The sequence below is a fragment of the Barbatula barbatula genome (genome assembly GCF_947034865.1).
Source record: "Barbatula barbatula genome assembly, chromosome: 6".
In the NCBI taxonomy this organism is placed as follows: domain Eukaryota; kingdom Metazoa; phylum Chordata; class Actinopteri; order Cypriniformes; family Nemacheilidae; genus Barbatula; species Barbatula barbatula.
Window position 1 is genome coordinate 17,003,206 of NC_136765.1, and position 27,536 is coordinate 17,030,741.

General features: G+C 37.4%; 2 protein-coding genes across 3 annotated transcripts in view; one reads left to right on the plus strand and one right to left on the minus strand.

Moving 5' to 3' along the window:
- grhl3 (grainyhead-like transcription factor 3) lies at positions 1-25,226 on the minus strand. 2 transcript variants are annotated; one of them, XM_079459121.1, is made up of 15 exons: positions 25,012-25,226; positions 8,801-8,942; positions 8,653-8,717; positions 7,865-8,099; positions 7,569-7,654; positions 7,324-7,474; positions 6,839-6,950; positions 6,444-6,538; positions 5,464-5,622; positions 4,693-4,765; positions 4,179-4,312; positions 3,383-3,509; positions 3,026-3,111; positions 2,856-2,920; positions 1-1,051 (listed from the first exon to the last, which is right to left on the minus strand). In XM_079459121.1, the coding sequence occupies exons 1-15, from the start codon at positions 25,053-25,055 to the stop codon at positions 934-936; spliced, it is 1,692 nt and encodes a 563-aa protein (XP_079315247.1). In that variant the 5' UTR covers positions 25,056-25,226; the 3' UTR covers positions 1-933. The 2 variants fall into 2 exon arrangements, with proteins under 2 accessions (XP_079315247.1, XP_079315248.1); XM_079459122.1 differs by lacking the exon at positions 25,012-25,226 and adding an exon at positions 9,976-10,084.
- The window catches only part of nipal3 (NIPA like domain containing 3), a 4,815-nt gene continuing 2,102 nt past the window's right edge, over positions 24,824-27,536 (plus strand). The window contains exons 1-9 of the mRNA XM_079459123.1: positions 24,824-25,258; positions 25,698-25,766; positions 25,965-26,136; positions 26,230-26,289; positions 26,454-26,599; positions 26,781-26,877; positions 27,007-27,142; positions 27,225-27,313; positions 27,400-27,463. Coding sequence (XP_079315249.1) covers positions 25,205-25,258; positions 25,698-25,766; positions 25,965-26,136; positions 26,230-26,289; positions 26,454-26,599; positions 26,781-26,877; positions 27,007-27,142; positions 27,225-27,313; positions 27,400-27,463 — 887 coding nt within the window. The 5' untranslated portion in view covers positions 24,824-25,204. The remainder of the gene's footprint in view (positions 25,259-25,697; positions 25,767-25,964; positions 26,137-26,229; positions 26,290-26,453; positions 26,600-26,780; positions 26,878-27,006; positions 27,143-27,224; positions 27,314-27,399; positions 27,464-27,536) is intronic.

Consider the following 27,536-nt stretch of genomic DNA (forward strand, 5'->3'; position numbering starts at 1 on the left):
GAATTTTGGATTTTATTTGCCTTATAAAAGCAGAGGCAGTAAAAAAGGAAAACACAGCTTTAGTATATCTATATTGAATGACAGCAATACAAAGCATTTGAAATGTACAAATGTGTGAACTGAAGCAACATCCACAAACAGAAAAGTCACCATTTATTATTCTGATGTTTGGGCAAGTTATTAAAGCAGTGGTTTCTCTGAATTTCCTTGTCTAAATGTCGAAGGATAAAAGGGCCGGTTGTCCCAGCAACCGTTCTAGCCACACAGATTAGAAATGTGTGTTTTTATAAATGAATGTCTTGGTGAATGAAACACTGACAGATATTCAGCCCTCTAAGGGTGGAAATGTGCGACTTTGAAGTCCGAAACCCTCGGATGTGTGAAGCATTTCAGATCTGAAACTAACAGGCTGAAAGTTACAGCCCCCTGACTGGAAGTGTACTGAAGTAACATGCGGCAAGATTAAAAAAAACATGCAAACCACCATCGAAGCATAAAGTGATACAACCGCCTCAAATCGTCTTCTAGAAATGATGGGCCTATCGTAAGCAGCGTAGAGGCAGCATAACAAAGGCAAGTTTATCGTTGAAATAATAACATATAACTATAAAATCATGTCAACACACACACACAACATTATCATATTTTCACCTATTTACAATTCATATTTACAGGCAATTTTCCTAGTTAATTATAATTGCTCATGTTATAAAATTATTGTAGATAAAATATTTTTTCAAAAAAGTAAAAAAGAGGTAAATGGTGTTTACACAACAGGTATTTGTATGCGTTGAAACTGAAAACGTTAGAACGGGCAGTAAGTTCTTTTGTTTCCATGACGGCGCTGCAGAATCTGGCTCTTAGTTGCTTGTGCTTTTGATTGGAGGGGCAGCGAGGAGCTGCCGGCGAAGGCATGCATCATTATGACGTCATTTATAACTCCATAAGCGTGACCTGGAAGTGGTTGACCATGACTTCGGAAATCTCGATGAGGAAGGCAGAGTGGTTGCTATAATGCTCGATGATGTTGTCATCCATGTTCACAAAGATCCTGAGGACGGGAGGAAGGAACGTTAGAGATCAAACTCTTTTAATTTATGCATTTGCCACTTGCGTGGAATGGGAAAGATCAAACTTTTGTGCGGCTTGGACAACGCTCTACCAATGTTATACTTATCAAGCCATTTTACAAAAAATCGTGATCTACCGACTGCTTAAAGAAAACCTTAAGCATTCCTTCACAACCTTCTAAGCAGTCATCACTTCCTCCCTGAGGGCAGTCCCTGATTTAGAACGGTACTAAAAAACTAAACATGTTCATCTTATGACTAACGCAAATTTGCACAACGCTCGACTTCAGCAGTTACATCGGCAAGCGTTTGTGTCAAACATAGACTGTATGTGCGTGTCTATGACAGACTAACAGCGAGGCTGTGCCAACTCTCCCAGCCCTGAGGGTGGAGGGAGTACGATTGAAGATCGAGGTAAAAGAGGAATGCGGCTCGACCTGTCCCTATCCTTCAGGCATTTCATCATCTAACGGCCTGAGGAAGGCTGAGCTCCGAGTTACACAGCTCAAGGCTATAGGATGATTCAGATAATAGAGCGCTGGACATCTTTCTTTAAGCCCATGTAGGTCAGAGCTCCTTAAACGCTCCAGCAGGTGTGTGAGGTAGCAGGTGACGGATCGTCTGTTTAAGCATGACCAAGAGGTCCAATTATGTACTTTACTTTAATAACATTTATTACAAGGCTTCTGATTGGTCAATAGCTGTAGCTGAAATCTTTTTATAATGACCGCTAAACTGTCCCTGGGAACCAGTCGGCATGTGTAATGTTCATTCATTTACTCATTTTGTGAGAAATGCAATCGAGAAGTCATTATTATTTATTACTATACGTCACATTGAGGTAAGTTAACCAGGCCATACGGAACATACCCATACGTGTTCCGATACAGATGAGTTGACAGCTAAGCGCAATGTCTACACAAAGTCACGGGTGATCACCAAACAAAGAGATAAATTCGTCTTTCTCATTCAGCTGCACGTCTCTTACACAATCAGACGAAATTCTGCCTTCCTATCAGAGCCCTGATCTCTTCTGTTCCGTTCCTCTCTGACCTTTATAAACCGCAAATAACATACAGCGCAGCTCTCATGACCCAACCCATGTTAAAATCTTCCTGTCTTCCTCCTTTTGTTTAGCTTTTTATTCACCCTATTTTTAAAGGGGAGCAGCAATCATCGCATTCCAAACACTACAGGTCTTCTGTCAACCCGGTCTGTCGACTTTTCTTCCAGGCAACTTGTTGAGATGGAGCTCAGATTATAAGAAAAGGCTTTAACAGTCGTTGGTCTCAGTGAAAGAGGACATTTCAACATCCCTCTCGATACATGACTTAATCACAAAGGACGTTTTCAAGAAGATACCAGACGAAGCCATTACGACTACTTAAACACTGAGCGTTTTCTTAGCGCAACAATCCGCTTAACGCCAATGACACTGTTACTGTATGACAGAACACTTAAGGGGATAGTTCACCCAAAATAGAAAATTCAGTCATTTATCATTTATTCCACCCATTTGTCATTTCAAACCTGTAAGAGTCTCTTTCTTCTGCAGAACACAAATTTAGATATTTTGAAGAAAGTTGGTAACCGAACAACAGCGATACCCATTGACTTGCATTGTTTGGTTACCAACATTCTTCCTAATATCTCCTTACAAGAGGGTGAGTAAATGAGGACACCATTTTCATTTTGGGGTAAACCATCCCCTTAAGATCAAAACCAAAGTGGTCTCTCAAAGGTAGCTTTGAGTTTGCCGTGAAACGTTATCAATATGTTACTCACCCTCTTTTGCATTTCTTGAAGATTTTCCCAATGGTGTCTTCTTGCATACCGTACTTTTCTGAAATCTGATAAGACAAAAGGGACATGAGTCAAGTCTCAGATACGATTCTTCTCAAGGTTTGAGGTGCGATCTTCACAAATACGTGTAACAGAAAGAGAGGAAAAATTACCGCTTCTCTTAGGCCCTTAAGGGTTGGCGTGTTTAACATAAGGGCATCAAAAACTTCCTCGGTTTCTCGCCTTACATACAGCAGAACTGGAAAAACAAAGAATTCATCATCAAAATAGTTTAGAGACAGCTATTGTGAGTCGAGAGATATTTTATGATATATTATCAACCGTTTGTTTTTAACATTTTCTCCTGCCACACCATAGGACTCATGGCGGTATATTCAACTACCCAAATATGTTTTTGTGTAATGTTTGTTGTGTTGTTTGTATGGTTATAAGTGAATGTATGGACATATAAGTGAATATATATAATCATAGAAAAAGAAATTTCTCCCTCCGAAAACAACACATCATACCTCTCTGCTGCTCATCTCGACGTAGCTGTTTGCTTGGTGGGGAACTGCTTTGATCGCCTTTGTCCGTGTAGCAGTTGACACGTTTCAATGAATTCCTGTCGCCCTCCTCCATATTAACAGGGGGCACCTGGACAGTCACAAACAGATAAGATCAACGTTTAATAAAATTGCTGCATCATTTCCTGGCTTCTGCGTGATTAAACACTTTGATAGCGACGTTACCATAGTGATGATATCTTCTCTGAACCTGCCCCCCCACCCTTGGATTCCAGCTATATGTAACAATGCCAAGCCACTGACATCCAGCAATATTATGAAATGATGTTGAAATCTAACAGGTGTGAAACGCACACACACACGGACTGTGGGAAAAAGGCCTGTCTCGACAGCATCCATTTTTCTTCCTCTCACAGTGTAAACATGTCTGAAAAGCATGTCTTTAACACCAGCCGAATAAAAGCGTGTGTGTAAACGTGTGTGTTTAAGATCCCACGGGTTAATCCCGGCGTCAGTCATCGTGATCGTCCCCCTTTCTCAGGTGAGTTTCGTTTGTCATGTAAACTCAGCAGCGCACCAGTTAGCATGTCTGATCACGAGATCACTTTCCCTCTTTCTTTTTTCCAGGCCCACTTTTTTCCCAACACATTTTTTCCCACACTTTTTCCTCTCTCGCTCCTGTACTCAGGGCCCTCGGGGTGTTGGTGAACATGACTCAACAATGCTGCGGTAAGCCGCATATCCAGGGATGTAGGGAAGAGCGCGTGTGTGCAAAAGAAGGAAAGAGTGGAGGACGTACCAGGCCGCAGCGCTGCATAGTGCTGAAGTGCATCTCAGGGATGAATAAAACAGGTTGTGTGACGTGGTCATCCAGAGTCTTGAAATATGTGCAGTCCTTTCCAACCGAACTGGAGACCAAAGCCTGTTTAGAAGCTGAGGAGATCAAAACAGGTTTAAAATAAAATGCATGGATATTTATGTTGTAGCATAAATGCTGTTCTTAGTTTTTCAATATTGCGGTTGTACGCCTTGTTGACAAAATATTTTATCAGTAGTTCAAAGAATAAAACAAAAATTATTTTACCTAAACACACACACACACACACACACACACACATATATATACATATATACAAATATATATACTTTTTTTAGAGCTTTCAAATCAATAGGTCTTCAATGTCAGTGTTCTTAGGAACTGGAACTGTACTTTGCATGAGGAAACATCGAGTTTGCATTTCTCTTTACACAGTTTGTACGGTGCTAAAGAGTAAACATCTTGGGCTATATTTATGTAACTGCTGACAACGTACCATTATCTGAGACATTCTTGGTTCTCCTCTTGGATCTCTTCTTGTCCTCATCTCTCATCTTCCTCTCTGCTCCCTGCAAACAGAACATTGAAACATTTAGAATCTGAAGCAAATCAATAGTGAAACATCTTGACACATTTCTCAGGAACGAATTATTCAATGATGAACGTTATAAATAACGATCCTGTAAACAGCCCCATATGAGTTCATTTGTCAATGTGTGGTATGCATTCGTTCCTTCTAGAAAAACCACAGCAATGCTGCAATGCACTCTGTTCACCTGCTGCTGCTAAACCAGTCAGACATGTGTTCAATCAGACCTTCCCATCATGCATTTGCCCCCACACACTGTCAAAATAGCTAATGGCTACAGCCACCATGAAAAACGCAAACTGCCTTTAAGGAGATGAGCAAGATAGAGAAGTCGGAACCATTTATCTCATCTGCTGAACAAAGAGATCAATAGGAATAAGATATTCCAGACAGAGGAAGGGAGGGAGGGAGGGAGGGACACAGAAAGAGATAGAAAGATAGATACAAAAACAAGCAGTCACGCAAATCGAAAGCAATCAGAAGTCAGTGGCCGAGAGTCAGTGTTAGGTTTGTTTAAAAGCTTCATGATGTACCAAACAAGCTACATCACGCTGATAATGAAACATTTTCTTTGAATGCCTGTATGAGACTTTTCTCGCTACCACGAGATTTGCTTTGAGGTGTGAATGATTGTGATACCGCACAGTTAACATGTTATAATATTGGACAACGGCTCACCTTATCGCAGAAGATCTTGATCTGACAAACAGCTCTGTGAATGAGCTGGTTGTTCCCTGAACTGTAATCGTAAGTGTCAATCTGCAGATTCAGAGGAAGGCCTTTGACCCCCTTTTGGGAGGAGAAATCAGTGCTCAGAGAATTGACGCCAATGTGCACCTGTAAAACATATTAACACACATATTTTAAACACATGAAATCCATGTGTGGTTTTATCACACCATGAGACGGTTCGACATTTAATAAAGCAAAATAAAACATGCATCGGTTGGATCATGTACAGGCCTGTCATTTATACACTGCTTTAAAAGTCTCTTTACGTCATAATAAAAGGAAGGATCAGGGATGAGATGTGTCATGCAAAGATGGCGTGAATAATAATTCCAAATTATTTCAAAAGAAAAGGAGTGGCCATAAGGAGGACAGGATGGCAAGAATGGACACGTTTGCATATGGACAAAACCAAAATAATTATCTGTGAAATAATTATAGATAAACTAACTCAATGATTGGGTGAACAGGTGATAAATCATTATTTTCCAAAAGTTCTTCCTAGTTCCTCATTGCAGGGAATTAAATAGGATGTACAGTAGGAATGAGAGCAATAAAAGTTGGAGCAACGTTAAATACGTTTTTTATTATTAGAAAGCTATACATTGGCTTTCTTTCCAAAGAAAGAAAACATTTCTCCATAACGTCTCTTTCATTATTTCTTTCTCTGCTCCACCTGCTGCGAGTTTCGTTGTCCCACCCATCATTGCCCCAGGGGCATGCTGAAGTTTGCCCTTCTTCCTTGCTTTCCTCCCTCCCTCTCTCCCTTTCTCTATTTCTCTATTCTCTATTTATTCCCTATGATGACAGGTGCCTGAGGAGGAGGCCACATACCGCAGATTCCTCCAAATAACACTCCTCTAAATCAGCCTTTCAACTCTTCATTTAACAAAAACAAGTGACAGGTGGATCTGTGTATGCGCACGTACCTTCGCCTCCTCATTGGTGTTCCAGATAAAGGACAGTGCGTTGAAAGCAACCTCCTCCACGTTACTTATTCCACTGAAGACTTCCTTGTAGTCGGCTAGAGTCAATAAAGAAACGTGTTAAAACAACTGGATTATACAAAAAGCTCAGGTCAACCACAAACAATAAAACTGTTTATAACAGGTGCAGTTTAAGTTATGATAAAAACATACATTAACTACAGCCTAATAATAATCACTCTTTTTAAATTCTCTTATTTTAATGTTGTAAATTATTTAAAAATTATTTTAGATTAATAATTTTAAAGAAACATGGTTTTATGCATATGTGCTTGTCAAGACACAGGAAATAAAAAAATAAATCATTTCTAAAAAGATTTTGAAAGTTTGGTACACACCAATATCTATGACCCTCTGTTTAGCGGTCGGCTGTCGTGCGTGCCAGTGGTTCCAGTATTTCAGTTGCATCTCAGGACTCTTGTCATTCTCAAACACGGCCATGATCACCGTCTGAGAGAGAGAGAGAAGCAAAAAGAAGCATTATTATTTGTGTTAGAGAGTGGAGACAAATGCTTGTGTTTACCAAGTGATGTCATATATCACCATGCTAATACCCCTTTCTCTCTGCTTTGTCAATAATCATAGCAGTGTGCTTTCCTTTAAACAATAGGGCCTATCTGTCACACCTTCTTCGCCGTCTCCAAAGGTTAAGAGCCTTATAATCTGCAGGGGCTGAGTTACGGGAGGATTTGCTTGCAGAGTAAGCACTAAAATAATTTACAAAGCCACTTCAAATGAACCCTCAGTAATCTAAGGAATGAGTTCCTTGAAGAAAACAATTCAGCATGACTTGGCTTTTATAATAAATTTTTTTGGAACTTACTTTTACTTTGCTGCATGACACTCCGGCAGTGCTGTCCACTCCCTGCAGGGTAATGGGGTAAAACTGACCCTTGTTGAGGTACACCATGGGTATTTCTGTGTTCTTGTTATGGGAAGCTTGCGGGGAACCAAGAAGGAACTGGAAATCATTCCTGTGAACAATTAATGTTTTTTTGAGCTGGAATGTATTTTGGGGAAAGAATTGATTAGAGAGTAAAGTTTCATTGTGAAATTTGACAGTCTTACCTGTATCTCTCTGGAGGAGAGTTAGAATAGGAATCTGAATATACAGGGCTTGTCTGTCCCGCAAAGGGAGTGCTGTAGGTGAGCGGCTGTTTGTGCGAGCAAAAAACAAACAGATGTGTTACATAAACCTATGATAATTATATAGGACAAAGCAACTGTTTTTATGCATTCTTCTGGGGATTTGTATAGTAACACTACAAATTCAAGATGTATCGTCTAAAATATCAAGTCAGAAAATACTTTTTCTAAATATTCTCTAGCGTATTTTGTATGGGAGCAAAAATGCTCTTGCAAACCTCTTGGTTAGCATCCGAGTACGCCTGATCTGACTGCCACGGTTTTTGCGTCGTTGAGAGCAGGATCGAGTCGAAGATGTTGTTGATGACTTGCTTATCATAGCTGTCGCCTGTGTAGCTGTCAGTGCCCGGCAGTGCTTGCTTTGAGTGACTTATAGAAATGTTATCAGAAAGCAACTTCATGATGTGAGCGTTCTCCAGCGTAGCCAGTTCAGGAGGAGAGCTGTTCGGCGTCCTAAGAGAGCAAAAATCTGTTTTTACTGGTGCTCACAGATTCTAAGTAGGTAGTAGCCAACAAAACAACGATCACAAAAAAAGTGTCAAAGTCAATAAAGCTTTGCTCAATCTCGGCATTGTTTATGGAGCTTTCTTTTCATGAAAAGCAAAACCAAACACTTTGGGTGGGAGCTGTTTGCAGCCTAATGCTTATTTCTTTCACTGTTTGAGTTTCTTGTTAAGGTTTGACATGGTACAGACCGACAAGCTCTATTTTTCACTTGCACAAAAGGGTGCCGTGTAGTGACTCAGTCTTTTTTGGGATGGGTTGATGAAGAGGATTAACAGTTGAACCAGCTCTGACCTCAAATATTCTTAGGCTAAATAACCCAACCTTCCAAAACACTAAAACCATAAAGAGGAAATATGGCAACAATAGCTTTTTACACCTAAACAACCCGGCGCTACAGTAGATACATTCATCTATTCTCCCGCATCTCTTTACTTTAAGATGAGTATTATGCTTACTCTATAAAGCGTTCTGAATCGCAAAATAATAAGGTCAGACATACCTCTCCATGCCTTTGTACATACTGCTTTCACGAGCACACGGTGTCATCTTTTGGTCCTTTGGGGGCTGTAAATAAATTCGTAAACAAAATCAAATGATGAGGAAAAATATCAAACAAATACATTACGCAGAAAAAAAAGTTTTGTTACCTTGCAGGTCTCGTAGAGGTTGTTGAGGGCTTCTTCAGTTTTACTCCTGCTGAGGTCGTCCATATAAGGCCAAGAGTCCATGATGTAATTGTCTGAATAGCGCAGATAGCTGAAACTCTCGTTCTGTTGTACCATGAGAGCCCTTGAGGGAGAAAGCGGGCTGGTTTTAACACAGATAAAACATCACACATTCTCAACAAGCGTGCATGATTATGAGCGGAGCAGTATTGAGATGTATGGCAATGGTAATCCAAAGACTTTCACGTGCCAAGCTACAGACTTGAGTCATGACAAGGCGCAAGATTTGCTGATCTTCATTTATCCCTCATAAAAAAATAATTCGTAAAGCTTCATGAAAAAAAAATTTTTCACATCAAACGGTCAAAATTAAACGGTCAGAGGCAAAGTCACACTGAAGAAACGTAATTTCAATTTAACACAAGCATCGCAAACGAAAGACGATGATTTAGAGAGGATCAGCAACTCCTCAAACAGGGAGAGGATGGATTTGTTTTTGCGCCTTTGCCCAACTACTAGGATTAGCACTGTGGTGGTCTGCTGTGGTAAGCTAAAGCGCAAACAGAGCTGTTTAGGCACCTGTGCCCACATCAGGTGAAAGTTTACAAAGCATCTGCTATCCCCATAAAATCTTGCTCAGTCTAGACTTTAAAATCATGGCAAACTAAAAGTATTTCTTTTGCAACTCAGATTACATTTAAAACAACTCAATCCCACTGACTTTTAAAGTCTATTAAACATTCTCATTATGCAACTTTAGACACCTGCATGTTGACATAGAGCCCAAAAAGACTTGGACCCCTGGGATACTAAAGTGCCCCTGTCTATGAGAGGTTGTGCATTCATCTTTTTTCCAGCAGAAAATAAAACGAAATAGACCAGTGAAACTCCGGTACCTAATACAAACAATCTGTTTCTGAGACGGCAAAATCACACTGGATGGAAGATTAGAAGTGTACAATAATGGCTCATTTAAGGAAATTTCTTGCCAGCTTAAATGCAAAAATGTAGGAAAATAAATTATACCAATATTCTTATAAAGAGATCTTATTTGGGTCATCCATTTAATAAGAATAACACATGCTTATAACAGATAAACAAGAAATCCTGAAAGCTTTATAAATATATAAAATCTAATAAAAACCCATGACACTTACTCAATCTCTTTGGTCATGACTCCTCAGACAGGCAATGGAGGTAAAATCCTTGGTTTGCAATCTTTCCGTTCTCCCTCTGTGTGTTTGATTTTGTGTATGTTTATATCCTGAGGATTGAAGTGGTTTGATTTGTAGCTACATAGCCTGCACTTTTTATCTACCTAGCAGGTTGACTTTTCTTTTCTGATTGGCTGAGAGCCTGAGACAGGTGTGAAATCGTACAGGTGTATCCTCCCTTTAACTCTTTCAGTGGTGGAGAGAAACTTGCATGTGTGTGAGTGTGTTTTGGGTTGCCGGGGGGGGGGGGGGGGTGTGCCATGTCATGGTAGCTAATTAACACCTCATAAAAGACTGAGAGTGGCCGGCCATAGGTATGAAATGAATCTTATTTGGTATCAGAAACCAAAGGCACAGGTGAAAGGGACAGGTTTTAACATGCAAATTAAAGGTGGTGTTCTCTCAATCTGTGAGAGAAGGAAAATAGGTTTAGCCTGCATAATTTGTATTCTCTTTATTTTAGAATCATTCAGACCAATTTCATTTCGTTCCATTTTCCAGTTTGGAGAGGAACGTATGGTTCTTTTTTAATGTAAAAATGTAGAATGTTTACTGTGAAGGTTAAGTTCAGAGGTAGGATGAGGGTTAGGGAATTAAAAATATACTGAATGTACAGTATAAAGGTCCTTACGCAAGTGCCCACAGTGTACAGAAACCTATCATGTGCATGCATACATGGTTTGACAATAATATTGTGCCTTCTTCAAAAACTTACAGAAAAAATGACATGTTTTATATCTAGTTGTATGACAGTGACGAGTGAGTGTTTTAATGTATTTAAAAGTGCATGCATTATAAATGCAATTACATTTAAAGTGATAGTTAACTCAAAAATACAAATTTTTCAAACCTTTATGACTTGCTTTCTTTCGTAGAACACAAATCATGATATTTTGAAAAAAGTTGGTAACCGAACACCACTGACCCCCCCTTAACTTCTATTGTTTGGACACAGAACCAATGCAAGTGATGGGGGACCAGGTAGCAACATTCTTCAAAATATCTTCTTTTGTCTTCTGCGAAAAGAAGAAAGTCATACAGGTTAGATGTTAGTAGATGTGCATGAACATCAAGGTATCTGTCATTGTGTCACAAAGGGTGCGTGCCTTTACACACCCACACAGTTTCATACACGCACACACATCGGAGCCCTCTGGGCATCTTGGACTTGAACCAAAAAGAATTGATTGCAAGAACTAAGGAAGGAAGTTAGGAACCCTGAAAAAGGTTTACAGTAAATGGTTGAGTTCCTGCAAAAAATATGGAATTTGTTTTATTTACTATGTAATATAACTAACATCATTTTGTATTCGCACTTGCAGATGCTGTTATCCACAAAACATTTAGGTGATGAGCATATTGAGATTTAAAATATACCGTTTGTTCTATTGCTTTTTTTGAATCGGAGTATCTGAAACTGAACTGCAACTTTCTGCACTCTTCCTTTTTTAGTCGAGAATTGAGTGAGAATGACAGAGTCTTGGTTCTTCTGTAAAAAACAATACAAGGTTTCTAAGCTCTTAGTCCTTTTTTATCTCTCATTATCACATGACTGCAGTGAGATCATCAGAATTACACTGATCTTAAACTAATATGGATCTAAGCAGTAGCAGGTGTGAACAGCATCGTTGAGAGCCGCTGTGTTCCGCAAGATGTGTGAACGTAAAGGGAAAGAGCAATTAGTTCAAGATGCTTTTCTAAAGGGATTACTTCACCTAGAAACCGTGCAGAAAAATCACAACGAAACCAGACGAAAAAGGGGAATCTTCAGCTAGGGTCCTTTTATATAACAACGTTTACATGTACATACATCTCATGAGAGTGTTTGTTAGGTGATCAGAGTTTATAAAAATAGTATTAAATATCATCGATAAATTATAATATTTTAGGATGGAAAGCTGAAGACAAGGGCAAAGCGATTTATTACATACCTAGGGGGGATTTAAAAAGTAAGCCAAATAACAATTACATGCTATAACAAATACATTTAATATTTAATATTTAATTTTGAAACGATATGTGATATTGAAAAGAAAGGTTGAAACCTATTATTTTAATTTAAAAAAAATCAACCACTAGAATAAATAGTGGCGGTAGTAAAACCATGTTGTTAAAGGGTGGTTCACCCAAAATTCTGTCGTCATTCAATCGCCTCTTGTCATTTCAAACCTGTATAACTTTTCTCTCATGCAGAACACAAAAAATGTATTCTTAACAATGTTGGTAACCGAACAACAGCGGTAACCATTGACTTGCATTGGTTATGTGTATGGGTACCAGCGTTGTGTGGTTACCTGCGTTCTAGAAAAATATCTTATTTTGTGTTCTGCATGAGAAAGAAAGTCCTACAGGTTTGAAATGACAAGAGGGTGAGTAAAAGACCTTAAATTAAGAACCACCAAATACAAAGAAATGGACATACGTTTGGGTTATACTGAGGGAAAATGTCCTTTAGTTTCGCACAGTCCTGAAACCTAAGCAACATCGAATATTATTGTTAATATGCCATAAACCGTTTAACTGTTCATTAACCGATAAACTGCTCTTCCTCATCAGAGTCAGATCTAATCATCAGAATCAGAGTGTCAGTGCTGGCTGGGTAACAAACAGTCTACTTCATCGTATTCAGAAGGTGTGCAACGCCGAGATCAAATCAGTCTGGAGGTTGTGAGAACAGGAGAGTGTGCACCTGCTCCTTTACAGTGTGATATTTGAGCACTGTCTGTAAAATTGTTGGGAAAACTTAGGAAACGAAAGTAACACGGTGCATTGTGACTTTAGCAGTCTTCAAAATCTCTTCAAATGGTCTGTGTGGTGTATCAAATTCATCAAAATAATATTTTATTAAAAATAAGGATAAAAGTATTATTGTTTAGAAATAAAGCATTTGGAACTTTAATACAATGTAATATAAAGAAAAAACTTGACTTGGTTTTCCATTTAAAATTGCTATTTGATGACAATATATGATTCAGACACCAGATATAACTATTATATTTTTTTACTAGTGGGTGCAGGACACTGTAGTTCATTTATGTAAGTGAGCATAGTAAAATAAAGTAAACTGTGACATTATACCTAAACATTCTTCATACAGTGGTCCGCCAGTAAAATGTATTAAAAAAATGAGACCAAATGATTCATCCTCACATTGTTCATCCTACAAACCTGTATACATTTCTTAATTCTGATAAACACAAATGAAGATATTTGGAAGAATATCAGTAACCAAACAGCTCTCATCCCCCATTTACTGCAATAGTAGGGAAAATAGATACAATGGGAGTCAGTGGGGGATGAGATCTGTTTGGTTACGTACATTCTTCCGAATATCTTCCTTTGTGTTTATCAGAACTAAGAACTTTATACAGATTTGAAACAATTTTAGGGTGAGTAAATTATGCCAGAATTTTCATTTTTGGGTCGCTTTAAGTGTTTTTTCTTGAATTTACCTTTTTAAACCACACACTGAACTAAGTTTTAAGAATTAATTGGTTGAACTAATTTGGAATGATCTAATTCTGTACTTAAAATGACCATTTACCTGCTGACAGCTATTCGACCTAATCCCTTACATACCTTTCTATCAAAGTTAGATTACTGACATTATCAAGATGAACTTGATCTGACACGGTTTAACTCTTGAGTTCTTGTCATATTTTATTAACATTTTCATAATTATATAGCGAATAAATTGTGGTAATGTGAAAATGTAAGGTGTCTGAACAAATGTTATAAATTGTGTCTGAACAGATTTTGGTGTATTTAGCTCTAATAAAATGAGTTTGAGATGTTATTGACAACAAAGAATTCGACAGATTCAGCTAAATTGTGAATGGTGACTACACACAGCCCAATGACCCAATGAAACTCATGGATGTTGCCTAATATGTGCTTTTTATGACTTTATGACTTGGGGTGAAAACCTCAGATGTTCCACTCTGCATCATTCATGAGGATCAGGACATGCACACATTGTAATGGTAAAATGATAGGGTGTAGAGGTGTGACCCTTAATATCTATTGGTCAGATCTAATCCTAGTTTCATTCACACACACACAGTTTCAATCTGGAGGCAAATCAGTTTTTTTCTCCTTAGGCTACAGTGTGACTGTCGTAACTGAAGGACAACGTGTATGAAAACACAAACTCACACATCTGCAAGATACAACTGTCTCATATTTCCTTAAAGGGATTTTGTCAGTACATAAATGCTGTAAAAGAAAGACAGAAATGTGACAGTTTCCGAAACTAACAAATATGTAAATTAAATCACTTAAGTAGAATAATATACAGTAAAAAAAGATACATTTACCCCCCCAAAAAAGAAATCCTCTGCATAAAAAATGTATAATCTTCTACTTTACATTTTCACACGAGATGTACAATTTTAAATAAATAAAAAATGTATTATTTTTCCCCAATTTTATAGTGCTTGTTAATGTCATGTGTTTCAGCAGCTCCAATACTTGTCCAACCGTATATCTTTAAACGTGACAAATGTCAGGGTTTCTTAAAACATCACCTTTTGAAAAAATAATAAATGATTTAAAGATTCATAGTCTATGTAGTGTGTGTCAGCCCTGTGTACTTAAGCTCCGTTTAAAAAAAGCAAACTAACACGGGTTGTTCTCCTGATAGATTCTGTAAAATTTCTGTCAACGGAGCTCGTGAGGAATAAAAGAGAACCTGACAGTTTCTGAGCTCTTTTGATGGTCTATGGGATTCTTACAGAATTGGCAGTAAATTGAGCAGAAGTATGAGAAACCATCCCTCATTACACTAAATAAAAGAGGACAGGTGGGACGTTTACTTTTTCACTGAGCGATAGTCATCTGCTTCTCTCTTTACTTTTTCCCTGGATGGGTTAAGATGTTCCCGTGGGATTGTGAGGTTGCAGCGTTTTCCAGGATCTGTTGCCACATTGGGAACATCCACAGAAACGAAACATGTCAAGACCCCGCATGCAAACAGAAGCGCACACATGCTTATTGCAAATAACCTTGGAAACATGTCCAAACCATCACCACTCTTTCCTGTTACCTCTGTAACACACGTGAAGACAACCCCTCTAACACACACTCATACGCACTGCATCCTTAAAAATCCACCCACACTGAGAAAATAATCCCCCGTCTCCACCCCACTCCCGATGATCAGATAAAATTTGCCAAGTACTTTTGTTCTACCTTTATGAAGTGCACACACCTCACGTGTGCAAAACCAAAATCATTCACCCAGTTTCACTCTACAAGTCCTGTCTTGTTAAAGAGAAGGAAAGAGAATACAAGACACAGGGAGACAGAGAGAGGGGGAGAAAGAGATTTGGATTTTCATGAATCAGAATTTGATTTGAATAGATTTGACTACTACAAGATTTCAAAGAATTTACTTGTAAAGATGACAAGAGGCAAATGAGTTCAAAACTTTACAGACCAAAATGGAAAAGTTTGTCGAAGAAAACAAAATTGTAGAATTCATAAATGGTTCAACCAAAAATGAATTTTCCCCTCTTGTTATTCTAAACCTGTTTGAATTTCCTTCGGCAAAACACAATATAATATATGTTGAAGAATGTGGGTAACCAAATAACACAAGCTCTCATTAACCATCAAGTCATTTCTCAAAATATTTTCTTTTATGTTCCGCGGAAGAAAGTATCATACAGGTTTTAAAGATAAACATATGATGGATGACCTGTATAAGTTCTTCCTTTAAAAAAAAGAAGGGCGACATCATGCAAGGTCTGTTTCATATTTATACGTATAGCCTGGCACTGATATACTGTGGAGACCATTCGTAAAATGCTCCCTATTTAGCATTTTTCTAATTTAAAGATTTCTATCAACTACAAATTAAATGATAAGCAACGATGTAATACATTCCAGATTGTCTTTCTATTATGTATGTGCTCCTTTTGCATGCACTCGTGCTGGCATGTACTCCACAAATTTGTGCAAAACCTGATGATCCGCATTAATCAGGCATAATCTGAAGATGTTCAAAATCAATTTTGTGTGCTCTATTAATGGATTTAGGATGAAGAATTATGAATGAAATTGTATAAGTCCTTAATATATTAATATAATATTTATAATATAAAAGACTTAATATAACAAATCGTTGTTGTCCTGCTTGAAACCTGTCAAATGCGTTGTTTTTCAGGACAAAACATTATACTTTTTAAATGATTACATACGGTGTTGTCAAAGTTGTCGAGGACTTTTTATATTGGTTAGATATTTGCAAAATCCAGTGACAAACAAAAAAGGTGACTAATAATATTTTTTATGGCAAAAAGGAAATGTCTGAAAATTAGATTTGAAGGAGTGTTCATTCATTTTATGTTATTTTTCCTTTTTCATTCTTATAAAATTCTAAAACTTTTAGAAATCCTTACACTGTCTTTTAATTTCCAGCATTACATTTAACCTACATTTTTAGCATTTTGGACTCTGGAAAATCTTAATTATTACTTTCTTTCTCTGTATAACTGTATTTCTTTCAATGTAATGGGTTAGAATTAGGAAAAGAGATTATAATCTTGACAAAATCCATGGATTAACCATTGTGAGTCACAGAGTGAAAGAATGCAGATGCACCTGCTCTACATTACCAGCAGACACCTGCAGAAGAACACAGGTGGGCAGAGAAGAGACTAAAGACAAATGGCACATGTCATTAGTGCTTTAGTACAGTGTTAAACATGGCAGCCAATGAAAGGATCGGGAGAATGAGAGAAAGGGGTGAAGGTGTAAAGCGGAGGAGGTGGAAGGAAAAGTGCTGGTTCTTGCCCACAGTAACACAACAGGTTCAACCTGAACCGTATGCTAACAAAGACTGTGATTATAAGGTGCTGAAAAAATGAAGGAAGAGACAAACAAACAGAAAGAAAACGAAACAGGGCCTTTTGTTCAGGGCCATTGGCTTTCTAAAAAAGTCACGTCTCATTGGGAAGAGGTCCTATTCTCTGTGCCAGTGTCTGTATATCTATGTGTCCATTTGTCCTTATGGATTAACCTCTCTTCACCGTGAGTCTAAACAAACAAACCATTATTGCATTAACACTGACCTGAATCCACATGACATGTCATCGAATGCACACATGTTCGTTTACTTCGCTATTTAAATTAGGACATGCTATTGACTTATTACAGACTAATGCTTAAATAAACTTTATGCATCGTTCGAATAATTCATTTAAAGGCAACTAAATGTACAAAAATGTGTTTCTCACATTTAAATCATTTTAAATAATTCCGACAGAAGATGAGTAAGTAAATTCCATGCAAAAAAATCCTCAAAGTGTGTGTGTGTGTGATTATGCATGCATGCATGTATTGTAACAGAATAAATAATATGTCTTCAGGGGCTGCATTGAAGGAAGGGTGGCAAATCCAATGTCCGAATGCTTCGAAAGGGAAGGTGATTGGTCAACCAGGCTGCCCTACAAAGACAAAGTGCAGTAACAATCCAAACAGTGGAACTGAGAAAAATGCCTTTAAAATGTAAAGTTTTAATTGAGTATTTACTTTAGTAGTCACTGCAATTTTGACACTCTCGTTTCTCTGAAACAGTACAAGATTGAACCAGGAGACTTTGTCTTCACACGACAAAACAGATGTCACAAAGCCCATTTCAAGCCGTAACTGAAATGTGTAGTACTGTGTTTTGCCTCTGTAGGGCCTTGAAAATATGTTAATTTCATGTTGTCCAAAAAAGCGTTCAGAGTTTTGTTTCTGTTTTGTTTTATAATTTTAAGTTTAACTTTCACTTTCAACAACCTGATTGCATTACTACCGTAAAATTATGCTGTTTTATTCTAAATAGTTGTTTGGTCATCATCTAAGCACTCTCTATTTACATTAATAACAAATATAAATTGAAATCTTTTTGAAGTCTGTCCGGCCTTCATGCAAACTCTACCGGCAATGTCCTCATGTGGATAGTAATTAGATATTAGGAAATTTAATACATTGTTATTTTAAATTAAAATAACAAAATATGTTTATCACTTTACGCATTCCTATTAAATTAAAGGATATGTTTAAAATCTAAAGTACAAAGCTTGAGATCAAAATGTAACAATAAGTGTATATATTTATAAAAATATATCTAATCAATATTTATAAGCTTTAAAATATTCATTTATAAAGAACGCATATTAGTGCCACTCAAGGGCAATTATTGTAAATATAAAAAATGTGTCTATTGTTCTTATTCACTTAATGAAGGCTTCTATTCTTTGTTCTATTTGACATCTTATATATAACCAACGGTAAATCTTTAAAATAATCCTGTGTAAAAGACTGTGACCCAAACACTGCAGGTCACAAATATTTTACAAAGGCAAACCATGCATAAGCATTGCTGTAATGAAAAGCATCCGATAGCGAATAATAATGTCTGCAGACTCCAAAAGGCCATAACACAAAAAAATGACAGCATATAAATGAGCATACACTGAGATGTTACTGATCAAACTATAGAAAAAATGTATCACAAAGTTTTGGATTGTGCTTCGACATGTAAATGAAGTCAATTCAAGATTCACATCAGTATCAAACCGTGTTGTTCTGAAGATTACCTAATTATTTGTGTGCAAGGCTTTCTAAACCCCAACATTCTTGTCATGAGAACAATTTAATTAGTCTTTTGAAGAGGAATGTTATGACACACGAGGAAGGTATGGTTACACCCTGTTATCCCTTTAATGACTGTTTCTAATTCTGATTAAACCAGTCACGGCCACGCTATGCTTCATTGCTCCCTCATGGCTCTGTTCACATATGGACTGAGGTGTCATTGTCATTGTTGTCTCTTGGATCAATGTTAAAATACCTTTTACTGAATGCCAAGACAGGTCTGAACTTGCAAAGGTTTTAGGAAAAGCCTGCCTTACCACAACCCTCTAACGAACCTTCATTCCATAAGAGAAAAATCAGGTATCACCAGAAACCTTGCTTCCGGTATAAAACATGAAGGCCAAATGAAGAGTGACATAGAGATGCTAGCATCCATCGCTTTTTTGTTGCTGCAAACGCTAACGTACGTGCATTCCTGCCTTATGAGAAAGGACGTTTATTTGCTTTTTAAAACCTGTTTGTCTGTGAGTCTTTATTATCTTTGGTCTGTTACTTACGTTCTTGTGCTGGAGGGGATTTGATAGACAGCTACACACACCCACCCCGAAAAAATATGAATTATAAGTCTGGAGGGGGTGGTATGTATTAATGCAGAACAGGTGAACTGCGACAAACCCATTAGCATGGCCCCATAACGTCTGCGGTGTGCAACATGAAGCATGTCTTTAACAGTGCACCTGCGGGTCATCCGAAACCCGTTTTATAATAGTTCTAAACAGCACAAAAATTGTAATTACAGAGTGATCTTTCATTAGCATTTCCTTTAGCAAATGTTAATCAAAATGTGTCACATTAAGTTGCACCATCACACATGATCAATCGAGTGCTTGATAATGTTTTTCCACATTTTAAAATAACAGTAACCGGTAGGACTAATAAGTCTACATTTGTATTTTGAGAAAGCAAACTGTATTAAAGCAAAGTGTGTAAATGATAAGCCATAATAAATCCGGAAGTCGATTGTCTGACATTCCCCCAAAAATGTTATCAAGTTAAGCATTTTGGCTTGTTAATTAAAACATCTTTTTAAATAAAACTTGAAAGGCTACTTCCTTTCAAGACATCTGCAGAGTAATGGCTGAAACGAAAGGCTAAAGTGCCATTAAGGTCTGAGCCTGCAGGTAGTCATGAATAACACGAGAGCTATAAGAAAGCAATAGAAACACCTGACCATTACAGGGTGGAAATGCAGACAACAGGTCCGTCAGCTAGTGACTGACCCCCCTCACTGAGTATGCGCACACACAGAGCATCAGAGTAAAGGTGGGTTTTTACTTCTATAGGCAACACGCCGGTTTTTATTTATACTTGTGCGTTGTTGTCCGTGTTGACAGGCAATGACGTCAGGTGTGTTGATTGTGTAACCAAGGCAAGAGCTGAAGAAGAAGCGGTTCGTTGTCTAAGCTGTATGAAGCATTTAGCAATGATAGCAGCAAACGTCACGTTTGCACCGACAGGCTACGGCGTAGGGTTGATAGATTGTGAATTTAAACAACCACATTGTGCTCTAACGAAATCTTAACAATAATGAATAAATAAGCACTCATCAACTACACCTGAAATGTGTTACCTCTTTATATGAGTCTTTTTTTAGAATTCATATGAATGAATTTCACTAGTGCTTGTAAGAGGTATTTCAGTAATACATATGGATGGATTTCACTGAGCTCGATCGATGTTTTTATTTCACTAGTGTTTGTAAAAGGCATTTCAATAATTTAGGCCTAAACCGATCCTCTTACACTAAAGTAATCCATGAAATTATAAAACAACAGGGACACTGAAAACAACAACTGACAAATGACAAGTGAAACACAAGGGCTTATAAAGACAGTATTAAACAGGGTAACAAGCTAACAAGACAAAACCAATCAAAAATAAAAAACTTCAAAGGACTAGCATTGAACAGGAAATAGGAAAATAGAAAAGTGCACAAACCACAGGGGAACACAAACTGAATCATAACAGGAATGAGTGTAGGCTATGCCGCAGGTCCGAAGTAAATATCTGCCTTTAGGCATATGTGCAATAACATAATTTATTTTTTTAAGGTGATAAATGAAATAAATTGTAATGTAATTTGTAAGTGTAATTTCAGTCCCGCAAGATCATTCTGCCTGAACCAAGCTTTATGTGTACTCTCAAATTAGGAGTTTCTTTTCATTTGAGAGCTTAAATGTGATATATGGCAAACAAACCCCAGTAGAACGCTGTGGGCCTGAGGAATGTTTCAGAGAATGTGTTTTGAAGAGAATCTACAGTTGCAAGATGAAGCAACGCTTGCAATAGTGTGAGACATTGAAACTTAAAATTGATTTGGTGATTTGTCATATACCTTTTTAACTTGCAATAAATAAAATAAACAGAATATTTAATCGGATTCATTAACAAAACTAATTAAATAATTAAGGTAGTATTAACTGCTTAATAGGTTCTTCACAGCAATGTTCCAGAATGAACAATTTAGTCAAAGGTTCTTTAAAGAACCATCTCTTTTTTATGATTTGTGAAACAGAAAGGATCTTCAGATATTAAAGGTTCTTTATGGAACCATTTAGACAAAAAAAGATTCTAACAAAAAAGGTTCTTTAATGGCATCGTGAAGCACCTTAATTTTTTAGAGTGTATTATCGGACTTCTCGGGTGACTTAAATTGATGCACTTGCTCTCTTTTTCCCAGCATGTTATCTGAAATAGTTAATGAATCACCAATGATAATTACGACTTAAGCCATAATTGCAATAGTACCATGTCTAGGTAGAACGACCAAGCCTTACAGGAAATAAAGACAAAACATTTTCTTTGAGGCGATGCTCACAGCTTCATAAGGTAACTGTAATACTGCTGGAGACATGCTAATCTTCATTCTTCTAAACTTCTAAGTTGTGCTTGTCTGTTTTTTGAGGGGTGATGTCCTGCGGCACAGGTAAACAAACAACAGCAGTTTCCTGTTTCACAGCCAGACCGGTTCAGATGAATGAGTTCTAAATCATGATTGTATCATGATATTTATATGGCATGATTTTTTTTTAAGGTTTCAACAAACAATTTCTCCTGAGGTCAATTTGAATCATAAGGCCCCCAAAAAATGTGATAACGTCTTATGGCAGTTTAGGGAGAGAAATGGTAAATAATAATAGTATCAGTGTACAAAGCTAGATTTACAAGTAGGAATAGTAATGCCATATTGGTCAAACAATGTTAAGTCAATGATTATTTACAAACCAGGCCCCATTTACACGATTAAAACGTTTTTTCTTTGCGATTTTGAAAGGTTTCATTTTTACACAGATCTGCAAAATATACTTAAAACGCTGTATTATGCATGCCAGGCCAGGCGATATCACTAAAGAAACTCTACTAAAAAACACATCTTTTTAGGAACAGTTTTCTCAAAAATGATTCTGTCATAATTTAGTCACCCTCAAGTTGTTCCAATAGGCAAAAATGGCTTTATAAATTTCTTTGTTCTGTTGAACACAAAATAAGATATTTTGAAGATTCAATTCTGGGGCACGTTACTGTAATTTTTTCTACTATGGTAGTCAATGTTGGCCAAGAACAATTTAGTTACAAGCATTCTTCCTAATCCACCTTTTACACACAATGCATTTACAGCATAATGCCTTGCGTATGTGTGTAGGGCTGATGCTCAAGAATTCCGGTTCGCCGCTTGATCCCGTTAGTTGGGCATTACCAAGTTAGCTTGAAAGCTTTTAAAGAGACGTTATAATACTTTTATGTAATTTAAAACAGCATAATGTCAAAGAGCAGAGTCTAAATTATTTCACAGTTATTTCATTATTTCTGTAATATTAAACTAAATAATTAATCAATTATAATGTCACTTAGCCCTGGATGTATGCTTCAATAGTGATGTGCTATGCAATAACAATAAAGTAAATAATGAAGTAAACATATGTTGTGGTGTTTTTGAGAGGCGCAGAATGCAGTAGTCAGAGCTAAGACCGAGGCATCTTTAAATGTTATTTACTTTATGCTCTTGTTCGTAAGGTTTTCTGAGCTTTCTGTGGCTGTTGTGACAGGCTTTTACAGCGAAAAATTATTCGAGAAACTTTATTTTTAACCATTAACAGAAATGTCCACTGACATAGTAACAAGTACAAAACGGAAGTGCGGAGCATCAAACAGTAAGTCACTCGCGGTAATGGGGCCCTCCATGGAGGCATCACGAAAAAGGTGGATATCTTTCTCTGCGTTTGTAAGAACAAAGAAATGTAAACAGATTTGGAACAACTTGAAGGTGAATTTTTGTGACAGGTGACAGAATTTTTATTTTTGGGTGAACTGTCCCTTTAAGTCTAAATGTTTTATACCTTTCGTCTGCCAGTGTAAATAACATCTCTCCGCACGTCATAGTAGTGCAAACTTTGCCGAAGAAATGTAAATATATTGAGTAGCACAATCGCAGATGTCATGTAAACGAACAGCCAAAATGCATAAAAATATATGTAAACCTCATCTACGATCGTGTCAATCACAAAACGTGACAAAAACAGATCTAAGACACGCTCTTATCAAAAAGTTTCCTTTCTCAGAAACTTCAGTAGGTGACAGAATTCCACTGGGAGGATTGTCACCCTCCTGAGGACAGGCCTCAATGGAAAGAATGTTCCTCGTCTTTTAGGGGTTGCTGGGTGTGTTCAACCACAGAGGAGGAATTATTTATTGATAATTTTTTAATTAGAGGCGGAAGCATCGAGGCAGTTTGAGGTTTCCCCTTACTATCTGATGCATTTACACTGTGTGAAATGTGCTAATTACTACACTTGCGAAATGAATATACATTTTGCTATTGAGATCTTGCCTCTGGGCAAATCACCACTTCAGGTAGTCTCTGAAACTAAGACTTTATGGCTGATAGAACAGTTCCTGTTAAAGGATATTGTTACAAAACACAAACATTTAATAAAAGATAATGATATATAGTAGACATATAGAATTGTGGGTAGGGTTCAGAGGTTATATGATATGCAATTCATTAATAAATCCATTCATACTCTGAATAGGTAAAAATAGCTTTTGAAGATGCCCAAATGATTATCATTTTAAATTGCAGAATTGTCTGGCCTCAGTCTAGTTATATTGATAATCATGGTAAAGTACATTCACAATATGATAGGAAAGGATAATGTTCCTCACATGTCTTACATACCGCACCCATGACATATCACCATGCACACAGGGATGACACATTTCTCATAACATCAATAAATATTATGACATGGGGCGTTCCAGTTGTCTGTAAAAATAACAAAATGGCTATAGATTCTTTAATCCTACTTCGACAAAAGATCACAGGTTTGTTTCACTTCAACGGCACCATAATGCACATTTCGTCATTGTCTGCAGTATTTTATCCGTCACTAGAGGGTGAACAATGGCTGTGTGAGTAGAATACATCTTCAGTATTTCACCAAAACGGACCTACGGGGGATCTAAAACAACAGAATGAAATTATGCGTCATTTCAGCTTCGCCAACACATGATTAATAATCAAAACGTCATAACTCTTGGCGTTTTGGTGGATGCACGGAAATAGAAAATGGCTAAATATTGATGATGTCATCCAATGAGTAATGACTACTTAGCTACTGTGCGGACAGATATACAGTATGTGTTTGAAATGGACACTGGCACACATTTACATGTCTATTTATTTGTTTGGATAGTCACCTCCAACTCCAGCGACCTGGAGTCACACACAGCGGTGTTCTCTTTCAGGTTCTGCGATACATAACAGCAAGGTCAAAACCATTATTAACTTTTACAATACGTCCGTGTGCAGCGATCTTGGCATGACGTTTGGATTCTGGAGGGGTTGAAGGAGAAATGGTGCCATCTACTGTCCATAAGTGTCATTTTTTTATTTCTAGTTTTTGCGTAGGCCTACTTATTTAATTTAATGTTAGTTGGTTGGTCTAAATCTCACGTACACGTAATGTCTTAAACATTAAACATTTTCAAATGACAAAAAAAAAACACTTTAATAAGAATGGTATCCGCAAAACACGCCACCGCCACACTGTTACATCAAACAAAAAATCGTCAGTGTAAAGGGTGCAAGCTAGTGAAGAGCTGTGCAGTGTGTACCAACTTTAGCCTCCTCGTTAGAGCGCCTGTCTCCCATTCGGACCGACGTCGTTCGTAGCCCGCGGAGAGCGGGGCGAGTGGGACCGGCTACATCAGCATTTAATCTTTATAAAATATTGTAGTGAAGATGAATTTGTTTCATAGGGTCTTTGTTCCACAAATTCGTCGCCATAGACGTTTAATGATAAGCACCACAACATCAATGAGAGTTTAACGTACCTCGTCATCACAATTATCTGAGACATGGCGTCACACAGAGACATGCGTACAACGTCAATCCTCTTGACAAGTGTATCCGGAAGCAGGATTTTGAAAATGGCGAACGACACAGGTCTCAGCCAAAAGAAAGAAAAATAGAGTTGCTTTTAGTCCGTGTCCTTAACGAGGGAGGACATTGTGATCTGCTGTAAATATGGACCGTTTGGGGATGACACGAGAGGACGATGGGAAAGAGGACTCTTATACAGTGAGTCTTTGACGTAAAGTCTATTTGGTTTATGTTTCATTAACAACAATCTTAAAAGAAAGATATCATAATAATATACATCTTAAAGGAATTGTTAAAAGATTTCAATAACATGATTTTATTTAAATACATATTCAGGTTTTCATAACAAATACCATTAGAAACCGTCAACTGTTCACAATTGCAAATTTCTTTATGTGGAGTGTTTTGGCATAGGGTCTTCACACTACCAGTGGAGATTAAAAGACCAATAAAATACCTGTATTTTAACCATTAAAATACCTTAATTTAACCATTAAATACATTAGAATTTTGTTGTTGTTTTTTACTGGTGTAATATCACTGAAGATATTGTCCCCATATGCATATGATGTTATATGTAACATGTATAACAAATATATGTGCTTACACTTAATATACCTTCATGATTTCTACACAGGAAAACCTTATTGGTACACTGTTGGCTATCTTTGGAAACTTGTTGGTCAGCATCTCAGTGAGCATTCAGGTAAGTGTGTGGCGTGTGTGTGTGTTGGCAGCCAGTATTCATTATTATATTCCGGGTCACGTTAAAGGGTGTGTTCAGGTTACACCCTGTGTAGGTGAAAATAAAGTACTGTTATTCCCTTCGGTTCGCACATTGGATTAGCCTTGTTTTATGACCTGAAAGAACGCACGTCATAACATCATGCTTTTACTCTTGCAGAAACAAAGTCATGTGGCATTAGCAGGGAAAAAAGACCTGAGGCAGTACTACCACACTAAAACCTGGTGGTTCGGCCTGATGCTTATGGTTCTAGGAGAGGGTGCACTGTTTGTGTCATATGCATTTGCTCCTCTCTCTCTCATAGCTCCACTTAATGCTGTGTCTGTCATATGTAGGTATTCACAACCGCCATGCATCTTTTAGTGTGCCATGTAATTTTGTGATATGGCTCTGAACCGGTTGTTTTGTGTTTTGGTCTTTACAGCAAGCTCCATCTTGGGATTCCTTTTTTTGCGAGAAAAGTGGAAGGCAAAGGAATTCTTGAGTGAGTTTTGCTTGCTTTTGTCGCAATATTCCACAATAAAAAAACACCAGCTGTATTTTCACGAAGCTGTTTATGGGAACGATTAAAGCCATTGTGTTGCTAAACAGCAACTATGTTATTATGTAATTTATTAAGTATTATTCATCTGTCTTTTGTATTTGCAGAGCGCTACATTTTGACTTTTCTGGGCTGTGCCTTGACGGCAGGCGGTACTTACCTCTTTGTGACATTTGGGCCGAATTCTCATGAAAAGCTGAACGCAGAAAATATAGTCAAACATGTTATAAGCTGGCCGATCCTCTTATACTTGGTAATGCAGACTCCCACTTCTGTAAACAGTGTTGTTTATTTTTCTACAGTATAAATTATTTTATGTTTGTGTTAAATGCAGTCTTTATTTTATATTTAAAATATAAACATTTTGCTTGACGTGTAAACACATACACCTTTTTTCACGAATAAGAAGTCAAGTTACAAACATTTTTTTTCAGCTTCTGGGAATCATTGCATTCTGTCTGATCCTGTATTTCTACAAACAGTGGAATGCAAACTACCTCGTTTTGATTCTACTATTAGTGGCACTACTTGGTAGGATCATAAAAACAAAAAATCACTTTGCACAATACAGTAGCTAAATAAAGGCATGGATAAGGCAAATAGACTAGATCAGAATTTGTGGCGTTGTCATGGCAGTCACCCTTGACTTTTTATTTTTAGGCTCAGTGACTGTGATCACAGTGAAAGCGGTTTCAGGCATGATTGTGCTCAGTGTCATGGGTCCTCTGCAGCTCTCATACCCCATATTCTACGTCATGTTTGTCAGCATGGTGGCTACTGTTTTCTTCCAAGCATCGTAAGTTTTCCCACAATGACTTGTAATTTAACTTCGAAAGATATTCTTTTGTGTGATTTTTTTTTTCTTTGTTTTTTTACAGATTTTTAGCACAGGCATCTCATCTTTACGATTCCTCTCTCATCACCTGTGTGAATTACATTTTCTCAACAACATTAGCGATTGTGGCTGGTAGGAATCACAAACTTTTATATTTACATTTCGGCACAATGTTACTCATTGAATATTTATTATTTACTATTACTGTTTGCAAACAGGTACCATATTTTACCAGGAATTTAACCATGAAGATGTCCTGCACATATGCATGTTTGCATTGGGGTGGGTTTTTATGACACATTCATCTCTTACCATGAATAGTTTTACTATGATGCAATTTTACATAGTAGTGTCT